The sequence below is a fragment of the Rhinolophus hipposideros genome, assembly GCF_964194185.1.
Source record: "Rhinolophus hipposideros genome assembly, chromosome: 11".
Taxonomy (NCBI): Eukaryota; Metazoa; Chordata; class Mammalia; order Chiroptera; family Rhinolophidae; genus Rhinolophus; species Rhinolophus hipposideros.
In genome coordinates, this window is record NC_138057.1 from 28,777,736 (window position 1) to 28,800,885 (window position 23,150).

The window sequence follows — 23,150 nt, forward strand, 5'->3', positions numbered from 1 at the left end:
AATAAGTAGTAAGGTAGGGGTAGGGTATTACCACTAGTCTTCAACAATTGATATACAATCAGCGAAGTTCTACCCAAATCCAAATCCCAACATACATTATTTTATCTACATTTCTTAGTTCAACACATGGTCTTCCTTTATTTAGAACAGGCTGGCTGGATCCCACTTCCGGTTTGATCTATACCAGGGCTTCTACTGATTGTGTGTCAATGAAGTCTCTCTCTGCATGTTTATTCCAAACAGAGTTGTTGCATCGAGTGGCGTTCAAAGTCAACTTTAGGGAGATCTTCATTATGTTTGGAAAATGGAATTATTGTACCTATAAATTCTTCAGAAATGTTGTTAGCAATTTCCAGGGAAAGCCAGTTAATGATTTTCCTTCATAGTGAAGTGATTGAAAACGATCACACCATCTCCCACACAGGTTGGGATCTGAACTCATAAAATAATCTTGTCTTGCATCCTTGTTAATCTTTTAGGAATCATTAATCTTTGTGTTTTTGTTGTTGTTATTTTTTAAAGAAAAGAATGGAAAAAGAAAAAAAAAGATCTTTCATATAGTATGTAGTCTATGACCTATAATAATGAGGGTTTTAATGTTGGAAACAGCAAATTGATGTGATATGGAACATACAGGGATGGAATTTAATGGATTTAGATTATAAAAACTTCCATATTGAATGTCAGTTGATGGACAACAATCATATAAAGCAGTAATTTTCTTATGTGGCCTCTAGACTTTGAAAAAAGGTTAGTGACAAAATATGTTTTTTCTATGAATCAAAGGCTCAAGATCTACAGAATTTAACATCACTTAAGAAAGAGATTCCCAGCAATTGGAAAATGTACCTTTTGGAATAATTAAGAAAGAAAGAGAAAATGCTCCAAGGGAATGAGATATCTGCTGAGCAAAACCTACCCCCAAGTGACAGTCTTATTAATTATGGTTTTATAGGAACTTTGTTATCCAGGTATCAAAGACATGCCAGGAATTAAGTTTATTTACCCTTACTTTCAAGGCAGAATTGATATTTGCTATTGGTCATGGTGAATAATTGTTATGGCAGCTACAGAATGAGCTAGCTATCAAAGGCAAGTCCGTGAAGCAACATTCTTTTCATACCCTGCTGTGGTGCTGCTGTTTTCTTAATTCTCTGATTTAAATGACTTGATTCATGGCTGAATTAGCCGAACATTTGACCACTACTTCTCAATGTCTTGGGTGTTCTTGTCAAGAACTCACAAAGTCAGCTCTTTCGACCATGGTAGCCTGTGTATTTTTCAAGAACTCTTACAGCTGGGTTTTTATACTATAAATTATATAATAACTATTTCTTATTTTTCTCTTTGATAGGGATTTCGCTTTAGTGGAGTGACTGAAAAATATGGGATTTTCTTACAAGGGGTACTATTCTTACCACACATTGTGTTGGAAACTGTGTTTTTCTGTAAACATATATATGAGTGGGCTAGAGTGGATACAGTGTCAGGTAGGGCTTTAACTCACTAAAATGTTAATTGGGCTTAAAATACATATTTGAGAACCACTAGTTGTAATATAGAATGTAGAATATATTTTTGATTTTGCTTTTTACCTGATACAATGTAAGGAGTAGTGGTAAATATTTACTATATGACGTATCTCCTTTTGAGCACCATACATGCTAAAATTGGAGATTTGAAAATGCCGTGTTTCCCCCAAAATAATACCTAACTGGAAAATAAACCTAGCATGATTTTTCAGGATGACATTCCCTGAACATAAGCTCTAATGTGTCCTTTGGAGAAAAAATTAATATAAGACCCAGTCTTATTTTCCGAGAAACAGGGTGCATGTATTAGAATGTAGACCTCTTTTTGTAAATACTTGGACAGTATACAAGCTTTCAGAACATGAAGAATACAATTTTGTGTACAGAAAACTTAAAAAAAAATTTTTTTAACAACATAGTTTGGGCTTTCAGTTTTTCAAATTACTGAAATTACAATAAAAAGTGGAGAGGACATCAGTTCTCCTCAACTTTGAATGATTCCTTATTATAGTTTTTGCTTTGAGCTTGGTTCTGTTCAAGTTAATCACTGGTACTTGTATTAGTTTTATACCCCTAAATTAACTTGACTGGCCGTTTTGAATCTCCTTTCAGGTGCTTCACATGGGATTAGTATGTGAATGGAGCTCTGAATATAGTACATTGAATGAGAGTATTTGAAACGTTGGCACTTAATTTGCATGAGAACATGGCTTGAAGCAAGAGCTAAGAATAGCATCCTTCTTTTGGAATCAATAAAAAATTTTTAAAAGTTGGCTTTATATCCTAAGTTAATATTAGAGTTATTTTTGTTTTCTGGATAATTTACAACTTGACTAATTTTATACTGCCTATTTAAATAATTTTCTTTTGAGTTCATTTTTCATTTATCTTTATTGTCTCAAAGTTTACATTGTGTTCTCATATGCCCCTCCTTACAAGGCAGATAGTCACACATTTTTATCTATGTTTAAAGTCTACAACCCTTAAAATGTAATTACTATTATCAAATGTTTTGTTACTTAATAGAAATAAGCCAAAATGTTACTTTATGAAAAAAATATGGTTGGAGCCTTTGCTAACAGTTTGCTTCATTACAGACAAAGTAAAAGAATTCTATGTGATATAATGAGTTAAATCTATACACAACATTAGTTATTAAGGAAATTATTTCATCATGCTAAACCCCTTAAATGTGTTTATTTCTTATGTTCTTCTCGCTCTAAAGTCTCCTCTGTGATTTCATCCATCCACGTGATTCCAACTCATTTTCACATGAATGACACTCAAAAGTGTATTTCAAATATTTCGTTCTCCCCATGTCTTTTTGCATAGTTTATATTAGGTAATGTCTCTGTGTACTCACCACTATTCACCAAAGAACCAGCAGACTATCACCTTGAGACGTTTCCCACAGTTGTTTCCCCTTAAATAAAAACGAGTACTTCCTAAATCTTTGGAGCATTTCTCCCATGAGTATCTAATTCATCTCTTCTACTCTGTTCTCAGGAATTGTATCCAAACACAGACACCATCATCTTGCATTAAAACAATTACAGCAACCTTCTAAAGGATCTTGCTCTTTAGCCCCCACCACCAAACTCCCTTGACACAGATTGTGTTTTAGAACCTAAACAGTTTCCTCTTACTTTCTTGGTTCAAAAATATCCGGCTCCATATGTCCTACCAAATAAACTCTGCAATTCTTCCGGGTTCTCACAGCTGGACCTAATTGAACATCTCTGCATCGTGCTTCAACATACTTTCCCACACTGTCCTCCTAACCCATCCCTAAACAAAAGCACGCCACCAGAGGCCACACTACACACTGAGTACACCATGGATTTAATCTTTCTGCACCTTGATCATACTCTCTCCTGTGACTTGAAGGTCCATAACACATTCTTGTCTATGGGAATTCTATTCATGATATTAGACTGGGCTTCCCTGACCTCCAGAAAAATTAATTACTCACCTCTTTGTGCTCCCTTCACAGTTGGTTCTTTCACATATTTCCTTCTGTTCATATGCATATGTTTCCACAAGACAAAGTATTACTTAGACGTTTATCATTTATGTCCATCACACTGTGTGAACCCCCTCCCCATCCACTATTCCTCTGACATCACACAGAGCCATTACATTTCCACTGTCTCTATTCCTAATGGTACTCCACTTCTTGTAAGTATATACATACATATGTATACATACATACATACACATACATATATATGTGTGTGTGTGTGTATATATATATATATATATATATATATATATATATATATATATATAAAATTATAGTTGACATTCATTATTGTTCAGCTTCAGCTTCAGGTGTACAGTGCAGTGACCAGGCATCTACATCATCCCTGAGGTGGTCTCCCAAATGGGACAAGTGTTCATCGGATACCCTACAAAATCTTTACAACATTATTGATTACATTCCCCAAGTTAATTTTCAAAACCACCTGGCTATCTTGTGGTTACCGACTGTTTTCTAATCCCCTCCCCTTCCCCCTTATCCCCACCCCTCTCCCATTGAGCAACCCTCAGTTTTTCCTCTATGTCTCCAAAACTGTTTCTGATTAGTTCATTCACTTATTCTTTTCTTTAGATTTCACATATAAGTGAGATCATATGGTATTTGTCTTTCTCTGTCTGACTTATTTCACTTAACATAATGTTCTCTATAGGTCCATCCATGTTGGTGCAAATGGTAAGATTTCTTTCTTTTTTATGGATGTGTAATACTCCATTGTATAAATGTACCACAGTTTCTTAATCCACTCATCTACCAATGGGCATTTCAGTTGTTTCCATGTCTTGGCTATTGTGTATAGTGCTGCAATAAACATAGGAGTGCATAAAGTTTTTTGAATTAGAGTTTTGGATTTCTCCAGACAGATACCTCGGAGTGGAATTGCTGGATCATAAGATAGTTCCATTTTCAGATTTTTCAGATACCTCCATACTGTTTTCCATAGTGGCTGCACCAATCTGCAATCCCACCAATAGTGCACAAGGGTTCCCTTTTTTCCACATTCACGCCAGCACTTGTTGTTTGTTGATTTATTAATGATAGCCATTTTGACTGGGGTGAGGTGGTATCTCATTGTGGTTTTTATTTGCATTTCTCTGATGGTTAGTGAGGTTGAGCATTTCTTCATATGTCTGTTTGCCATTTGTATGTCCTTTTTAAAACTTTTGAGGGACTGTTCTTGGAGCCCTCAAGTCTTAAACAACGTTTGATGTAGAGAGTCTCAGAGTGTTTGACAAATGTTTGTTAAATTGAATAAATAGCACTGCTGTTTAATGTGTAATGTGAATATAATTTTCTGCTAGTAACATAATAATGTGTTCTATACAAACATGCTGAGTATGTTATATATCTTTAGGAGATACATGATTTCAATTTTATTATGGGCTGAATATTTTAATTAAAGTGATTTATCTGAAGTAGAAAAAAACCCCACTTAAATCACTGTGTCATTTCATACCTCTCTCCATCTTTTTTTCCTTTATTCCTTCTTTAAAATTAGTGTTCACAAAATCAAAGTGTTTATGTTATACTCTCTTGGAAGCTTACTTTAATGAGTTTGTGTTGAGATTATCATAAATGAAAGTAACTTAAACATTTCTCACAGAGTATTGTGGGCAATGTGGATTGATTTTTTGGATGTCTGTTGACATCTTGGCAATCACCTATTTTGTTCATTATATATTTTTGAAAGATCTGATTTACAATATTTATACATTTGTGTCTACTATAACCTTCCTTCAAAGGGATATAAAATTAAGTTATAAGGAATACAAATAATTTAGCTATGATGAGATCAAATGCCATGATGGTGGAACAAGAAAACATTGCAGTAAGATGAGTTAGGAATGAAGTTAGAACACATGGCATGGACTTCTTTTTATGCCTTTGCTAGAAGTAGACCACAGTTCTAGCTTTAAATTTCTGAACAGTTCTGGAAATGAAAAAGAGTAAACCTGTGACACAGGTAACCAATGTCCATAAAATAAAAATAAAAACAAATCAGTTCTTCAGAAAAAAACAGACAAATATCATCACTATTCCTGAGACTGAAATCAGGGGAAAAGTATTTCTCCCATAGTTCTTCAGAACAAGGACATTGTCATGTTTAATGAATATTTTCTGTGGCATGTGCATGTTTAACCATCTTCAACTACATAGGATAATAGCTTATTAAAGTCTCTCAGTGTAATCTAGGGATAATACCCCAAGACAGTTCAGTAGAACTTGTTTTCCAGTAAATAACAGAAAATAGTCCCAGTTTCTGATCCTCTAGATAATCAATTATGTGCATTGGGTAAAATTGAATTTTTTCAGCTAATTATCCATAATCATTTCTTCTCTGGGCAATCTATGATAAGTTTTGTCCATCACTTTGAGGTAGGGAGTTCCTGCTGTGGATACATGAAAGGAAAACTGTGCAGTTGGTAAGTGGAATTTCAGATTTTAAAATGATCTGTGTTAAGGCCAACTTTGTACAGAAAACTAAGGAGGACAGTAACGTGTGCTTGGATAGGCCAGTCACCATCTACACTGAGGTGGACAAAGGGAGCACCCATAATTTCAGCTTGAGTATGTATGAAGTATGGCAGATCTCTTCTTCAACAGGATTAATGGGAATTTAAGGAACTCCCAATCTACAATCCATAAAGTATAGATATAATAATTTGAACCTGAAAAACTATTAAGAAATTATAAGCAAATATCCATTTCATTCATTAAATTTACAACAAAAGACCTCCACAATCCCATTTGAACCTGTAGCTGTGATTAATCAGTTACAATATGTGAACTTTGGTAACGAAATGAGGTAATGTCTATATAGACTCAGCCACTGGAAACGGTTGATCTGCATAGCCATTTTTTTTCCTTTTTTTTCTGAAAATCACTGTGGTTTTATAGTAGATGCAATCCGTTATAGTTGACTCTGTTCTCGGGCATAGTATTGTATATTTTATCAGAATTACATGGTTCCCCTGAGAATTATCTCATGTTCTACAATTCATAAATAATTTTCATGAGAAATTTTCCATTTAATATCTACCTTTTGAAGAATAAGCCAGAGGAAACAGCTCTTCTCATTAACACCGTAGGGATCCTGGAGTCCAAGTACCTCTGATGAACTCTGCTAAGAGTTAAATGGAATAACTAAAAGTCAGCTGATTAAAAACATGTCACCATATGTCTGAACAAACAGTAAATTTCTTAAGAGGGGTGGAATATAAATATTAAGACATATTATTCTCCCTACTGGGAAACAATAGATTCCAAATATAAAGAAAGAAATTATATCTGGGAGTGAAAGAGAGGTAAGGGTTGACCAACTTAGTCTTAAATGTTTCAATACTTATTTTTTCTCACATCCTAAGAAAGAAACATTTAAAAACTATGATTATATGTGTTAGAATGTTCTTAAATCTTTATCATATTATAATCCACCAGGAAACTATATCCCAGGAAGTTTTTGTTTTGTTTTGTTTTCTACAATCCTACTCACCATGTTTCAGAAAAATAGCTTCGGCTTTGGGAGGAGGATATGTCTATCTATATACCATGTTTCCCCAAAAATAAGGACTAGCCAGACCATCAGATCTAATGCATCTTTGAAGCAAAAATTAATATAAGACTCGGTCTTATTTTCATATAATAAAAGACCAGGTATAATATAATATAATATAATATAATATAATATAATATGATATAATATAATACCAGGTCTTATAATTAATATTTGCTCCAAAAGGCACATTAGAAATGATGTTCCAACTAGGTCTTATTTTCAGGGAAACATGGTATGGTCTATATGCATATCCATATCCATATCTATATCTATAGGTAGATATAGATATATGATCATATACCACCTGAAAATTACAAAAAGAAAAAAAGAATATATATATATTCTTTTTATATATATATATATATATATATATATATTTATACATATATATATATACACACACACACATATATATACATATATACACATATATATACATATATAGGCTTTATTTATATATATATAGGCTTTATATATAAATATATATATATATATATATATATATATATATATACACATATATAGGCTTTATTTATATATATATATAGGCTTTATATATATATGGGCTTTATTGTGTGACTTAGCTGTTATTACCAAAGGAGTAAATCTGTCAGGATTCAAACAGCTCAGTTCATGTGATGTGTGCAATAGGTTCTCAATATATGGAAGTGCACAGGCCTTCAAGCCCAAGTCACCAACACAGGGATGGGAAAGGGGGACTATGATAGAAAAAAATAAATGAAAAGGTCGTTGTCTCACCGGGTCAACATTCTTGATTACATTTTGTTCCTCTGAGTTAATTCCTGAAAAACCATAAAATTTGCGCATTTGACTATAATTTGCCCATGAAGCTTATCAGGTATATTTCACGAAGCTGTATTGCATATAATGTTTATAACAATAAACACTTAAATAGCATGAGTTATTTTAGGGATCAATGGCTGAAATATGCATCCTCACCTTCTTTAGTGAATGCACACACATTATTTACTCAGCGGCCTCATAGCCATGATCACTGAGAAATTGAAGAAGCATCAATCTTGCCATAAACATGAAAACTATCCACTGTGCTGTGGGGAGAACAGTGGGATATGTTGGCTTTCTAAGCCAGTGAATTCAAAGCTGAGAAAACGTTTTCACTTGTCAAATAGCTGTCACTTTATTAAGAATTAGAGATTGTATATTTCCTAAATTTATAACAATATGTCAGTCTACAAGTATTCCAACTAAATGAAAATGAACAACTCTGGGTTGTTTTCAGTATGCAAAAAAAAAAAAAAAAGGTTTATTTTTTTTTTATCCTGTCACTGGAAACTTGTATTTATTTAATTGGTATGTAGCATATTAAAATGCAATAGCCATGAATTATCTTTAAGGGAATTCATAATGGCATGTCTTCATAGGAATACAGCTGAGCTTTTTTTTTTTCCCTTTTATTCAGGAGACTGTTAACGATGATGCTCTCATATGTAGTGAGTGTCTTCTCTGGATAAAGGGAAACTACTCTGGCAGGCTCAGCTGTCTTCAGATTGCAGGAATTGAGCTGTTGTTGGGGAAAATGGATGCAAATCCACGGGCATCTCCATCCCATCTAGACTGTGCCAAGGGAACCCCTGGCACATCCCACGTGAGAGTACTGAACTCACGTGTATGTAGGCAAAGACAATCCTTTCTTGCATATACTCTGAGACAAAGCACATAAGGAAGCTGATGGCTTAATATTCCAGAACTTTCTGCCAGTTCCTAAAGGTAAGGAGGGTCAGTATTCATTTGGCAGACAATTACTTTGCCCTTAGTGCTGTGCTGTACCCTGGGGTAGCTACACTGGTAAGGCAAAGACAGAGTCCAGCCCTCAGGAGCTTATGCCATCTGTTACATAGGTGCCTTACATGCATTACATTGTTTCCTAGGGGAGGACATAACTGGAAATACATTACACAAATCCATTATGAATTTTTAGCAAACCATCCCTAATAATTCTCCCTTTTCCCCTATCCTCAGAATACCACCAATCCCTATAATAATTGATCTTCAAGTTATTCTCAACTCTTACAATGTATACATAAATTAGTTCCATTTGGTAATTCTTTGGTGGTAAGTTCAGGCTCACTTTTGCCATATAAATAGAAAAATTTTTTGTACTTAGGGGAAATTTACCTTTATTGGCATCCATTTCCCCAAGATAATACATTCTTGAAACATAAGTTATAGTTAAAGTTTTATTCATGTGCTCTTGTAGTTTTCATTCTTTACAATGAAACAATTTATATATGATATTTGGTGTTGTAATATTTAATCTTTTCTATTTTCCAAGATTCCGCCTGAAGAAAACTGTCATTGCCTGTTTTCAAAATCTATCTTTTCCCTTCAAGTAAAACAAATACCCAACCACAGTTTTCCTTTAAAACTATGAGATGTACTACTGAATGGAGTAATGTTATCTTAAAATAATTATTTAGACATATCTAAATCACTTTATTTTCGTTCGTACTTCTCTTGCCCCGACTCTCATAAATGATTAAAGACTGCAGGCCAACAAGCATTTTTCTTTTTTATGTTCTATGTCTGAGGGGAAAACTCTGAAGAGCTGGGAGTAAGGTATATTTCTCCTGAGAAATTTGAAAAGCCTGGTTTAAGAAACAACCCCTAGATTTCCGAAATTATTCTGGTTTTTAAGTTAAGCTGATGATGTTTAAGTTGGAAGGAAGCTCATCAAAAATTTTATTTTTTATCTTATACTTTCTCAGATGTTTGGAGAGACAGTTAATAAAGGATCTATTCATTTAACCTTTTCACTTCTCTAATCAAAAGTCATAAACATGAAATTATTTTTAAGGTATTGATTTCTCTACTTTCCATGAGCCTGAGACTTGCCGTTGAATTATTGCCCAATTTTGTTCATTGTTCGGGTTTGATAATTAAATATTTGTAAGACTTAATTTTATAGGAATTTACATATTTTCAGATCTAACATTTTCTGGCATTATTGGTATATAAATTGATAACAGTTTAATATCATTCAACTAGTCTTGGTGTTCAGGAGAGCCTCAGACTACATATATTTTGGGGAAAATTTTTTAAGGTTGGGACAAAAATACCTGAGTACATCCAGCTATCCAAAAAAAAAAAAAACACAAAAAAGACTTTGGGAATAATTCTTGCACAACTGGGTAACTGGGATACTAATAAGATAATTTAAAGATGTGTGAAATCTCATTTATTTATGATAATATAAAAATAAAATAATTATAATAATTTACTTATATACAATTTTAAACTTTGAAACAATCCAAATCTCATAAAATAGTGGAAACTACAATACCAAGAACTTATTTTTTTCTGAACTATTGGCGAGTAAATTGATCACATGATACCCATCACCGTCAAATACCTGTATTTCCTCCAAACAAGGGCATTTTCCTACCTAACTCCAATACAACCATCAAAATTAGGACGTGCACATTAGGTCCTCAGACCCCTTTCACCTCAGACAACATTTCAGCAGTTGTCCTACTTGCGTTTTACCAGTTGTCCCTATTCAGGTTTCTCTAATTATCCTCAAAGGCTTCACTTCAAGGTTAGGCTTTGCCCTTAATTGTCAATCTGGTAGTACTGCAGTCTTTCTTTGACATTTCCAACTTTGAGAGTTTTGAATATAACAAGGCTGCTATTTCATACAACTATTCTCGTTTTGGGTTTTGCTGATGTTTACTCATGATCCTGTTTAGATTATGAATCTTTGACATTAATATTGTCTTAGTTCTTTCGGTCTGCTAGAACAAAATACCATAGACTGGGTGGCTTATAGACAAGAAATAATTATTTCTCATAGTTCTGGAGGTAGGGAAGTCCAAGATCAAGTAAGGCACTGATACTTTGGTGACTGTTGAATGCCTGCCTCTTGGTTCATAGAAGGCCCTCTTTTGTATGTGTCCTCACATGGAAGGGACAAGGGATCTATCTCTCTAGGGTCTCTATTATAAGAGCACTAATCCCATTCATAAGGACTCCACTCTCATGACCTAATCACCTTCCAAAGGCCTCACCTCCACTACCATCACATTAGGCCTTAGAATTTAACCTCTGAATTGGGGAGATAGGTGGTGGTGGTGGGAGGGGTAGATGGGTGGGATACAAACATTTAATCTACAGCACAGATCTGGAAGTAATGCTGTGTTTTCCTCCAAACATGATTTTGATTTGTCCTATTATCGATATTGTAAACTTAGATATTTTGATCAGAGTTTTTCCTATGAGCCTTCTCCACTGTAAAGTTACTCTTTTCATTTATATTTAATAAATGCATGTGAGAAGTTACTTTGAGATTACATGGTAAACAAACCATTCCTTCAGAAACTTCATTTTGTTCATCTATTAGTTTATATCAGTATGGGCTCATGTCTTTATTCAATGTGTCATAATTTCTTAATATGCATTTTTTAACTTTGATGTTCAAATCGTTCCACTTCTGGCTGATGAGACCCCCTTCATTAAGCTGGCATCTTTATTCTTTTAACATAGCCCTGTCATTCTTTTAACACAACAGCTTTCCCTGTACAACAGATAGTCCAGATATTCTTATACTTTCCTTGTCCCAGTGCTGCATGGAATGAGTCATTTCTCCAAGGAGCTCTGTTTCTTTTTACTAGTCTTATTTAGACATCAAGATCTGGAAGTTAGGTGTTACCATTGCCATCGAGTATTGACACTCTTAACCTTTCTCAAATCACACAGCTAGGGAACGGAACTTTGCTAAGTTTATAAAATTGTAGATACATGTTCACTCATTTACAATTATATTCATTTCTATATTAAAGTGTATATTTTTAAAACCATGAGTTCATACCAAAACCAATTCACCAAACAGTCCACTCTAGTTTTCCTTTTTAATATAACACTTGATGGCCTTAAATTTCTACGTATTTTTATTTACATTCACCACTATACAGTGAGACAGCCAGGATGAATGTTTTCTTGGCCCTGTTTGATTTAAGCTCATGAGAATTCTTAACTTTTACAAAGACAGCAGCAAATAATGGAGGCAGGAGCCACCCCCGGTTCTCTTTAAATGTTTACTATTTTTGTCTTTGTCTCTCTCTTTCTAAATCCCCAGGAATTCAATTCTTGAACTTTATCTCCATTTTTTGCTTTTATTTTTTCTTTAAACAATTGATAGTATGACTTAACTGTAATATTATGTAAAGTGGTTAATTATTTTAATATTCAAAACAAGGCAAAAATTTGAATGACATACAGGGTATCATGATATCTGCTCATTAGGAAAAATAAATTACTAGAAAACAATGAGATTTGTGAAAGTGGGTGGTTATTGGATTTTGTTATCTTAATGAGATTTGCATTCCTGAGAAGAATAAAAGCATCACCCTGATTCCTAAATATTTACTAAATATCCAAGTGTTACATAGGAGAGGGTGCTTTTCCCATCCCTAACTTCCCATGAGTTTACCTAATTATGAACGGCAAAGAGTGTGATCCTTTGCTAAGGCCAACACTACTAACAAAGGAGGTTAACTGAGTTAATGCCATATGACATTGTAGCCACCATATTCATACAAATGATAATGAAATCTAATTGGGTTTGTGTTCTGCTATGTAGACATCACTTCGTGATTTGTAGGATAATTTCATATATTGCTTTTAAACAAGTTTGCTTTATTCTGTGCCAAAAGTGCCTTATAACCTCCGGAACATGTGAAGAATATTTCAGAAAATGGAGCTTTGCTCCGGAATTCTTTATGGGTATCTGGTTAGTATGCTGAATATTTAGTAGCTGCTAATGAGACACCTATCAGCTTATCAGTGTCCAATTTTCTATTCTTGCATGACATAATTCTATGAGAAATCTTTAGAGACTCTTATACCCAATAGCTGTCCTTAAGAGATACCTAAATCCACTCTGAAATAAAAGTGTCGCTGATCAATTCACAGCCATGTTAAGAAAAGCACGCTATCTGTACCTAATAACTTGCAAAAAGTATCTTGGACTAAAAAAATCATATCTTGTACATGATTACTTTTTCGGGGGACAGATCTTGTATTTATTAAATATTCCATTTGATATATCATTTATTAACTGGCAGTTTTCTCCTGCTTTAGATAATTTCTTTAGGATTTTGAGTAGCCTTTGACTTATAATTAGAAACCACTTTAAATATATTTTTTTAATTTCACTCATTTGAATATCATTTTGATAATGGCCCAGAAGCCCAACCTTATCAGACATCATTGATTTAGCTTTTTTTTCTTTTCTTTTTCTTTCTCTGTTTTCAGTCCTTTTTTCAGTCCCTTGCAGGAACATTGATTTTGAATAATATGGTCATGATGTCAAAATAGTACAAATTATATACCCTGCTGCTGTCTGAAATGGTGAAAATAAAGCCTTTATTTACACTGTTTTCTTTAAGAATAATGAATGTTTCCCCCCCTCTTCAGGGACTATATTCTGGAAAGAAATGGTTCTTATTTTAGCCTGATAGTATGGTTTATTCTGAAAGATAATGACTTGAAAACTCAACTGCTCTTTGACAAAGTAGCGTATACTTCAACCAGTAACACTTTGGCCACCCAGTCTCGAGATAGAGAGCTGTTTCTTCTCTCAGACAAAACTATTTGGGGCAGTCATTACTGGTTCTATATTACAGAGGGGACCCTTGTGTGGCCTAAGGTCATAGAGTTGTTATACTGAGTCTATTTATGTCTAGTTCTCTGGTCTGTGGACTGTATTTTGGTGTCTAATCAAAGCAGAAGTGCTATCATTTTTAGCTCTTCCTAGATAATTAAATAGAAATTATACAAGGGTTACCAATGTAAGCTCAGTGCTGAGTTTGAGATCCCTAGAAATGTATTTGATATTTGGAATCATTTCCACAGTCTTCCTTTTCACACATTTCTCAGCCACATTTCATTGGCTAGCATATGTGGCGAAATTCTGTCTCTACCTGGAACCAATGCTAAACAACTGAGGAGGCAATTGACATATATCAAAGGGTGGATTTTTTTAACTGTAGAACTATTTTAAGATTATTACATTTCATGGAACTTTAGCCTCTTGTTATTTCTGCTTAAAATATAAAAGTGAAAGATAATTAAATATTCTTATTTTTTTGTCATGCCTTCCATTCATTATGTGTTGACTCCAATTAAGAGTTTTATCACTGTCCATGATGAATATTTATTCAAAGGACAGCAACTGGCATAGAGGAAACATGATGAAGTAAAAATACACCAAATCTAGAGTTAAAAGATATTTTAGTTTTGTTTTGCTTTGTTTTGTGTTTTTGCTATATGTGTGACCTGGAACAAGTAACTTAATTTCACTGAATCTTTGTTTCATATCTACAGAAAGTGGTAATTTCTATAGAAAATACCGTCCTTGTCTGTCTCAAGGAACACTTATAAGGGTCAAATGGTTTCAGGGTTTTCAGTCATTCACAACAAACCTTTGCTGTCCCAAATATTTAGAGCTATTTTTAAAGTTCACTTTTGGGAACAAATTACATGACAACATAGATTTGTTTTATTTATGCTGTCAGTTAATCAAAGAGCTTAAAATCTTGTTCAAAGAGAGAGATGAGGGCTTTTATGAGCTGTGAATAAGTTACTTGACACAGGCCCCACACCCTAAATTCACTTGCATGTCTAGATAATCCTTGTGTTTTGTTTTTTTTATTACTTGCGTAAAATATTTTCCCATTTACAGTTTATTGCTGCAGATTTGGTTATACCAAGCCATAGACACATATACCTTATTTTATTTAAATTTATTACAGGAACTTGGGATAGAGTAAGTACATATATGCTAATACTTTACTAGATACCAGGCACTAGTGTCAGGGAGTGCTGGGCACATTTAATGCATTATTTCATTCAATCCTCTCATCTGTGAGCTGGGTACTATTCTTACTTGCAAATAATTTGATTATCCTGTAGATACAATTAATCACAATATAATGATTCTCTAGATTACTTCATACCCAATGCCTGGCCCAGTCTTGGCACAGAATGCATGATGCCAACTATTAACTCTCCAACAGATTTTTAAAACTAATAGTTTAAAAGCTCTTTTTCTTTTAATATAATGCAACTCTCTTAAGACCCATATATTTAAATTTTCCAAGATATGTATATATATATATATATTTTTTTTTTAACTTTTTCTTAGCTATAAAAATACACTGACTTTATGTTGCATAAATGAGTACTGTTCTCTAACAGGTGAGAATGCTTTTCAATATATTTAAAGGGTCTAGCACTTTTATTTAAGGAAAGATTCTTTATATTAGCCATCTAACATTTGACTTTTTTATGTTAATGAAAACTTCCCTTAATCCCTTCATCCGTCAAAAAAAAAGAGAAAAAGAAAAAGAAAAAAAAAGAAACCTTTTGTAAGATCAAAAAGTGAATGCCTGAAGATTTAAGATACCCAGCCACTGAGAAACCTTTGCTCCTGTCAGTGAAAGAAGACCCAGTGTTTGCCCCAAAATACAACTGAGTGATTCACTTGGGTTTTATCATTAGTTTAAACATCAAAAATTCCATGACAGTATTGTAAAGATGAGATAGCAGAGTATAGCTATATACTCTATTGTGTTCTTTTGAGTTTCATTGTGCTTTCATGTAAGGTTTTTGTTATGTGGTTGCAGTTTTGACTTGTAGGAACTTAAAACCAATATATGAGGAAAGCCTTTCTGTAAAATTGGGAAAGCAGAAACTGAATTGTGAGTTTTTAGTGCAGCACCTGCACTAAATTAAATAAGGAACCAAGTACAAATCACGTATCTCAACCAATAAAAATTATTTGCTAATTAAATAAAACATAGGGCTATAAAAATATAGCCATCATCAACACTTATTTTTGTAAGTCTGTAAGTCTACTACTACTTAAGACATTGTAGACAAGAGAAAGAGTCTGTAAGATAGTCTTTTGCCTCTTAGGCTTACATTCAAATTGGAGAGGTCACATTGATAGCCACAAAACACTTAAAAAATGATTAGTTGTTTCAGTGAGTGGCATTAAATAAACCCACTAGGGACTCAGAGATGCCACCTACTTGAGGCTGAAATGTTTGCCCTGATTCCCTAAATGTGTTTAATTGCAAGTGTTTATTGAACAATACGATGATTAAAAAGGTGAGTTTATGAGTTCAAGTGTATACATTGACTATAATAAGGGGTTTATAGAGAGCAGTGTTGAGAATTTTTAAAGAGGAGCTACTATGAACTGTTTGGTACTCAAAAAAGTGATTAAGGGTAATGAGTTCTCCAAGAAATAAAATTTAAAAAATGAAATAAAATAATAAAATAAAATTAAAAAATGCTTACTCTTCCTCCAGCTCTGAGTTTGCTTTATTGTCAGTTTGTTGAGAATGATAATTCTCCATATTGTCAATAACAATAATATGTAAATGATCAGGTTTACTTGCCAAATCTTTTAATACTGTTTTTGGGAAAGGATACTCTTGATGTAATTGATATGATTTTTCTTCATAAACACATTTGCTGTAAGTCTGAAAAAGGGGAAGTGTAGTATCATGGCAAACGGTTCTTCACTGAAAACTTCAAATCATTTAGAACCACAGTCAAAATACCAGTCTGGTTGAATTCACTGAGTCCCAACAAGACTAGGCAAGAACTGCTTAGAGCCACCTTGGAAGGAGGCTGTGGTCTCAGCAGGCAGTTTATTTTTGTGGTTTCTTACCAAATAAGAGAGGTGCAGTGTTTGTGGAATTGGAGCAGAAGTAAAAGCATCATTAAAATTGTTTATGGATGAACAATGAAAGTAGTTTAACTGAGCAAATTATGCAAAAGCTATTACTTGATCATCCACAGATATCTAAAGCATGACTCCCCACAAAACAATGTCAGACTACTCCCCATAAATTCCTTTCAAGCCCTAAGTAGGTCAGGGGCTATTAACAGAAGTTCTACAGCAATGGGAAACTGCGGAAAATGCTGATGTTCGTTTTTCTCTTTCCTTAATGGAACTGTAAGTTTCATATCGGCATATTTCATTAAGACACCAAACAGATTCAAAGAATGTACTATATTTCCAGGTCTACTCTAGCTGCCATTCCAAACAAAATATGTATGACTTCTATGATTCACTAAGCACAAGTATGTAGCAATATGCCCTTTGATGGCCTCTCAAAATGAGACCAAATGGCTTTGTGAAGGTCAAGTCTGATTTAAATTGTTGATGAATTAATAGCTAATTCTGCATGATTGAATATTAATATGGAACAGTGATATTAGGCACTTTAAAGCTTAATGAGCATATTAATGAATAGGACAAAATGTTTTTCTTTTCACCTCATGTACAAGTTCAAAGCTACTAACATATTGACAATTTAATTGTCGATAGCTGCTTTTTTCTATAAAAGTTTATATGGTTAAGATATAAAGGGTATTGATTTTTTCCCCCAAGTTCCTGGTACCAAACATTTGATGAGCGTTCAAAATTGATGTTATCAAATGGTGCAGGCAGTTTTATATCAATCACTAATAAATGTAAGGGTTAAAAAAAAGCAATTAACATCTTCTAAACTACGCCCACTGAGATAAGCATTCCAATTAGAAATTTCATTATTTCTACAGTTTGTTTTATGTTGAATACTAAGTTTTATTGCCAAATAGCTGACAGTCAAATTGGAAACAAGCCACAACTGTCAACGTGTAACAGCTCTGGCTATTTGAATCTGTTACAAGTGTGATGTTTCTCATGAAAATTTCATGAAGAAAGTGCATTCAAAAAGGTTCTGTGCAAAAGGGGGATGGATAGAATTTAATTACCCTTATTAAAAATAAGAAAGCAGGACTCTCTACATTCCCTGTCTGATTATTATGCAAGAAAGATTATCTTTGTTGTGCACTTGTGTATATGAAAAGGGGCTCTTTATGAGCCAAGAAAGGAAAAAAAGGGCACGCAAATGCATTAGCCTGCTTTCCATAGGGCACAAGTCAATTTTGTCAGCTCTCCCCAAGGTAAGGACTTCATTTCTTATGAATGGTTATTAATTCTAGGTTTCTTTGGTAAGAGACTTTAGTACTCAACTACTCAAGTCCTTGACACTTTCCACTGATGGGGACTGAATATTTACTTCATTCTTCAGAGAGATGAACTTCTAGAAGAAAAGTAATGACTAATACATCAATGTTAATGCATGCTAATGTAACTGGTAGTCCACCTCCAAGGGGAGATAGAGGCCCTAGGAACTACAAAAACAGCTCAGGAATCCCAAGGTGATTTTTTATTAACCTAAGTAGTTACTTTACATATGGAAAATAGCAACAAAATCTAAGAGCTTTCTTAGAAACTCATTTGTAGGTGACTATGGCAGTATAGTTGACTCTAGAATACTTGAGGTAAATTATTTTTATCCTTCAAAGCATTTTATGTCATGAGCTGCCAAGTCAGATGTTTAATAATATAATGCATGTGGTACAACAGCTACTGATCTTTTTGCTTTTTTTTTTTTCAAATAAAAGTAGAACTACACTATAGATGTAAATACATTGACAAAACCTTTAAAGCCATGAGGAACAGCTTGATGAAATGAATGGAATAGATTATCAAAATTAGCATAGCCTAATTTGCAAAGTACTCTTTATCTGATCTGTAAGTGTTAACATTCCCTTGGAGCCCTGAAAAATCATCTTGAAATTCTATTCTTAACTACTCTTTCTGACACTTGTCTGCTGTAGACCTCTGTTTGGCTCACAATGTGTAAGCATTGAAATAAACAGAATGAATTACTGTCCCTCAGAAGAGCCCTGTCTTTCAACTTAACTAAAATTAGCTCCTAGAAGTTAACTAAATATATATTTATATATAAAATTATATAATTATATATATATATAATGTTCTATTATATAATTATGTATAGATAATTATAATGTATATACAGAGGGTGACAAAAATATATACACATTTTAAGGAAGGGAAACGTATTAAAATTGTAATATTCAATATATACTGATAACAAAAGATGGATACAAGTCACGATTGACTTCTGCAATTACAAGAAGTGCTCAAAGTGGTTACCATCAGTGTAATTTTAATACAGACATTTTCCTTTCTTAAAATGTATATACATTTTTGGCACCTTCTGTATATATCATATATCTGTATCTATATCTATGTCTATGTCTATATCTATATCTATGTCATCTATATCTATCTCTATCTCTATATGTATCTATTTGTATACCAGCGGTACCAAAAAATGTGTACATATGATTTGTATTCATCTTCTATTATCTACATATATTGAGTAGTAATTTTAATACAGTTTTTTTCCTTTCTTAAAAATGTGTATATGTTTTTTTGTCTCTCTATCTCTATCTCTATATAGAGATAGAGATAGAGAGAGATAGAGAGAGAGATAGAGGAGATATATCCCCCCCCCCCAACCCCCCAAGGTATCCAGCCCTAATTATCTGGTGGAAAAGTAAAATCTTCTTTACGGAATCCAGGTTTCACCCTAACTTGCCTCAGCTACTTCTTTTGGTTTTTCATAAATCTCCTTCTGGGAGAGCCAGTCTACATTTCTTCCTATTACATCCTCAATTTTCTCTTAAAATAACCTTTATTCTGTAGTAGCACTTTGATATTCTTTCACTATTCACATTCAAAATCTCTCCAGTCCTTAACTATTCCTCTGATCAGCTCTCTACCGTTAGTACTTTCATACTCTGTGTAGTAGAAAAACTTATTTTAGTCGCTGGAATATATTCAGACTTAGACTTGGGAATACTAGAGGTTCTCTTATAATCTAGCAATCTAGACTATCTTGATGGATACAAATGAGACATAGAAGAACTCATGCTTTAGAGGGATAAACTGATGATAATTAAAAAGTACAAGACAGATTTAGGTACTCAACACCAAGGTAACTGTGATGAGGAAAAAAATGAAATACATTTGAGAGAGTTTCAAAAAGCTTTACAAAGAAAGTAATTTTCACCGTGTGTGTGGCTTTCTAGAGATAGAATACTCAGTGGGCAAGATTTGTCTGGAGAATGGTGAGAATTTCAGTGTGAGCAGAAATAAAGTGTCCTATGTGGGAAGTCATCCATGCAAGCTGGGAAAAATGGGGCTTGATTTAAAAGAACATTGCTAGCCAGATTTAGGAGACTGAGCTTACCCCAAAACTATAGAGGGGAGACAGTGTAGAACACCTAGGTTTGACTGAACACAGGGGAGGCATCGAATGGGGCCTTTTTCTAGAAATTATAATTCACTTAGACTTCAGCAAGACTCACAGGATCATGCCAAAAATTATAGAAGAAAATCTATGTGCCACATCTGATGATTTCTAATGTTATGCTCATTTGTTGTTTGCGCTTTTGAGTCATTTCGGAATTGGTGGCTCATGAAAATTCATTAGAAGTCATGATGGAGCATTGATTAAATTAACACTAGGCCAATAGGAAGTCAACGGTCTTCAAACAAACAGCCAAATTGTAATTTAAATAATTATCAATCATATAACTAAACTTCCTTCAATGCTTGAATAGTATATACCTTTCTAATTCTGTCTGGAATTTCTGTCAATGTGGATTATGAATGTGGGTCATGCTTGGGGATTTCAGAGGACTTTATTTTCTCAAGATCTAAGATATGGGACAATCTTGATGTGGAATGGGGAGAAGTGAACTTTGGATGAGTTGAAGATTCAAAATTTAGAAAGTTCAACTTTTTAATAACCAAAAATGGTGCAGACCTTTGGAATGGGGGGAGTATTTTCCTACCCTAAGGAATGTATGTTTTTATGTTGCTTTTTGTGTGTGTGTTGCTTTTGTTCTTTTTTTGAAAGAGAAACTCTCAATTTTCTGATTAATTGAAACTCCCCACAAAGGAATTCATTCTGGTTGAACATCCTTCTTGTGTGAAAAAATATGTACTTTTATTTAAAAGTTACAGTAAAAATACCAGATTTGAATACAGATAGGTTAGTCCACCCAATCTGCTTGCTTTTCATGTACCCTCCAGACTAGCTCTGCTGGATGCCGGAGTTTATCCTCAAGAAAAGTTTCCTGTCTTAATGCCTATACTTGTGATGCTCCCATGTTTCTGGACAACTGGACTCATTTCTAAAGGCCCATTTCCCAGCTTCCTTGGTGCTCACTGACCTCCTCAGGCAGACATCCTGCATTGCTTCTCTTTCTGTGCAACTAGAGGACTTGGTGCATCCTTTCAAGACGGGCTTTATTACCCCTGAGCTTTTCGTTAGGCTGTTGGTCTCTCTCTTAGACTACGTACTCTTCTGACTGTATCCTAATCTAATAGGGCCATGTTGCCTGGTTTGTGTTAGTTTCTCAACAAATGTTGAGTATGGTAAGGGGGAAGATGAATGAGCAATAATCTTTAATCTTTGACATCTGATTTGTTCACATAATGTATGTATCACCTTTTGTCTTGCAGAGGATCAAATACCCAGGGGCTTCCCCACTATTGACATGGGCCCGCAGTTGAAGGTGGTTGAGCGTACACGCACTGCCACCATGCTTTGTGCAGCCAGTGGGAATCCGGATCCAGAAATCACTTGGTTTAAAGATTTCTTACCCGTTGACACAAGCAACAACAATGGCCGTATTAAGCAGTTACGATCAGGTAGGGTCTTGTTACTGTTTCCACTAACTCCTAGAGATTTTTTTTTTTTTTAGCCTTCTCTCTCTTTATTTTTAATTTAATTTAATTTATTTTTATTTTTTAAGTATTGATTTTTCTCCCTCTTCTCTTTCTCTGTTATTTAATGTGTTGTCCATGTTTGTGATGTCATAGCCTGTTTCAGAGTCTGTCTTTTTCCTTCTCTGTATGTTTTGCAGCTTCTGTTTAATCCACATTGCTCACTGCTGTGACTGTATTTTTGATATATATATATATATTTTAATTTACTGCTTTTCCGCAGTATTTGATGGATCCATTTTCTTTCTTTGTTCTTTCTCTGTTTTCTTTTGAAACAAATTTATTTCAACATTGGACTTCATTCAGAACTTGCAAGGAGTTCCAATGGTTATCCATTAAAAACCAAAATGTTCATATGAAACACTAAAATGATTTAATTTTACTAAAGTGTGTTTTCTCTGCCTTTTCTACATTTGAATTCATCAAAATACCAAAGTTTAATAAGTTTTGTCACATCTGCTTTCTTTTCACTGATACATAAAACACAGAAATGTTATCTCATGAGTAACCAGATGTATTTTTTAAGTCTTTGACAAAGTACTAAAGAAAGGAGGGATTTTTTTATTAATATTATTATATTATTATTGTGAGTGAGCATTTTCTACACATTAGCCACAGAGTGTGCGCCCACACTGAAAATTTTTTAACCCTCCAGTGACTGGATCTACAGAAGTCTGCTTTTGGTGTAGACTCCAGCTTTTGCTGCTTTCTCTCTCTCTTTCTCCCCGTTGCCCTTTTCTCCCTCTCCCATCCCCATCTCAAGTTTATTCCTTTGCTCTCTTTAGATTAAAGATAGAGATGATTCTAAATTTCTTAAGTTTTAGAGCCTGTCCCCAGTTAATTTCACGGGGACATTTACTAATAAGTTGTTTACTTTGCCATTGGTAGTAATATTGATGTAGAATTCTAAGTTGTTTAACTGCCTGTCTTCCCAGAATTCTCAGCTTTTGACCTGTCCTGTGATGTTAAAGCGTCTTGTTAACTGCCTCTTTTGCTTGTTGTCAGCAGAATTGTGTAGATTAGCATTCTGTTATTGTAAATAAAGAATTAATTATTCACATGTAACATAGATGATTTAGTATATAAAGCTTTAACTCTGAAAAATTTGTACCAAATTATAAGGAATATAATAATATTTTTATGCTGTCTTTCTTCTCTCCGTATTTAAATCTCCAGAATCTATTGGTAAGTGCTTAGTTCTGAAGCGCACTTCACCCCCACTAATTTCCATATTCAGAATATTTTATTATAATTATTCTTATTATTAATAAAATGCATGGCATGCATTTTACTAACTGTCAGTGTAGTCACCAGATC

At 33.9% G+C, this 23,150-nt stretch overlaps 1 protein-coding gene across 37 annotated transcripts in view; it reads left to right on the top strand.

The window, feature by feature from the left end:
* PTPRD (protein tyrosine phosphatase receptor type D) overlaps positions 1-23,150 on the top strand; it is a 2,053,994-nt gene that overhangs the window by 1,836,573 nt on the left and 194,271 nt on the right. For all 37 annotated transcript variants that reach the window (XM_081066962.1, XM_081066971.1, XM_081066973.1 and 34 more), the window contains one exon: positions 21,570-21,758. In XM_081066962.1, coding sequence (XP_080923088.1) covers positions 21,570-21,758 — 189 coding nt within the window. The remainder of the gene's footprint in view (positions 1-21,569; positions 21,759-23,150) is intronic.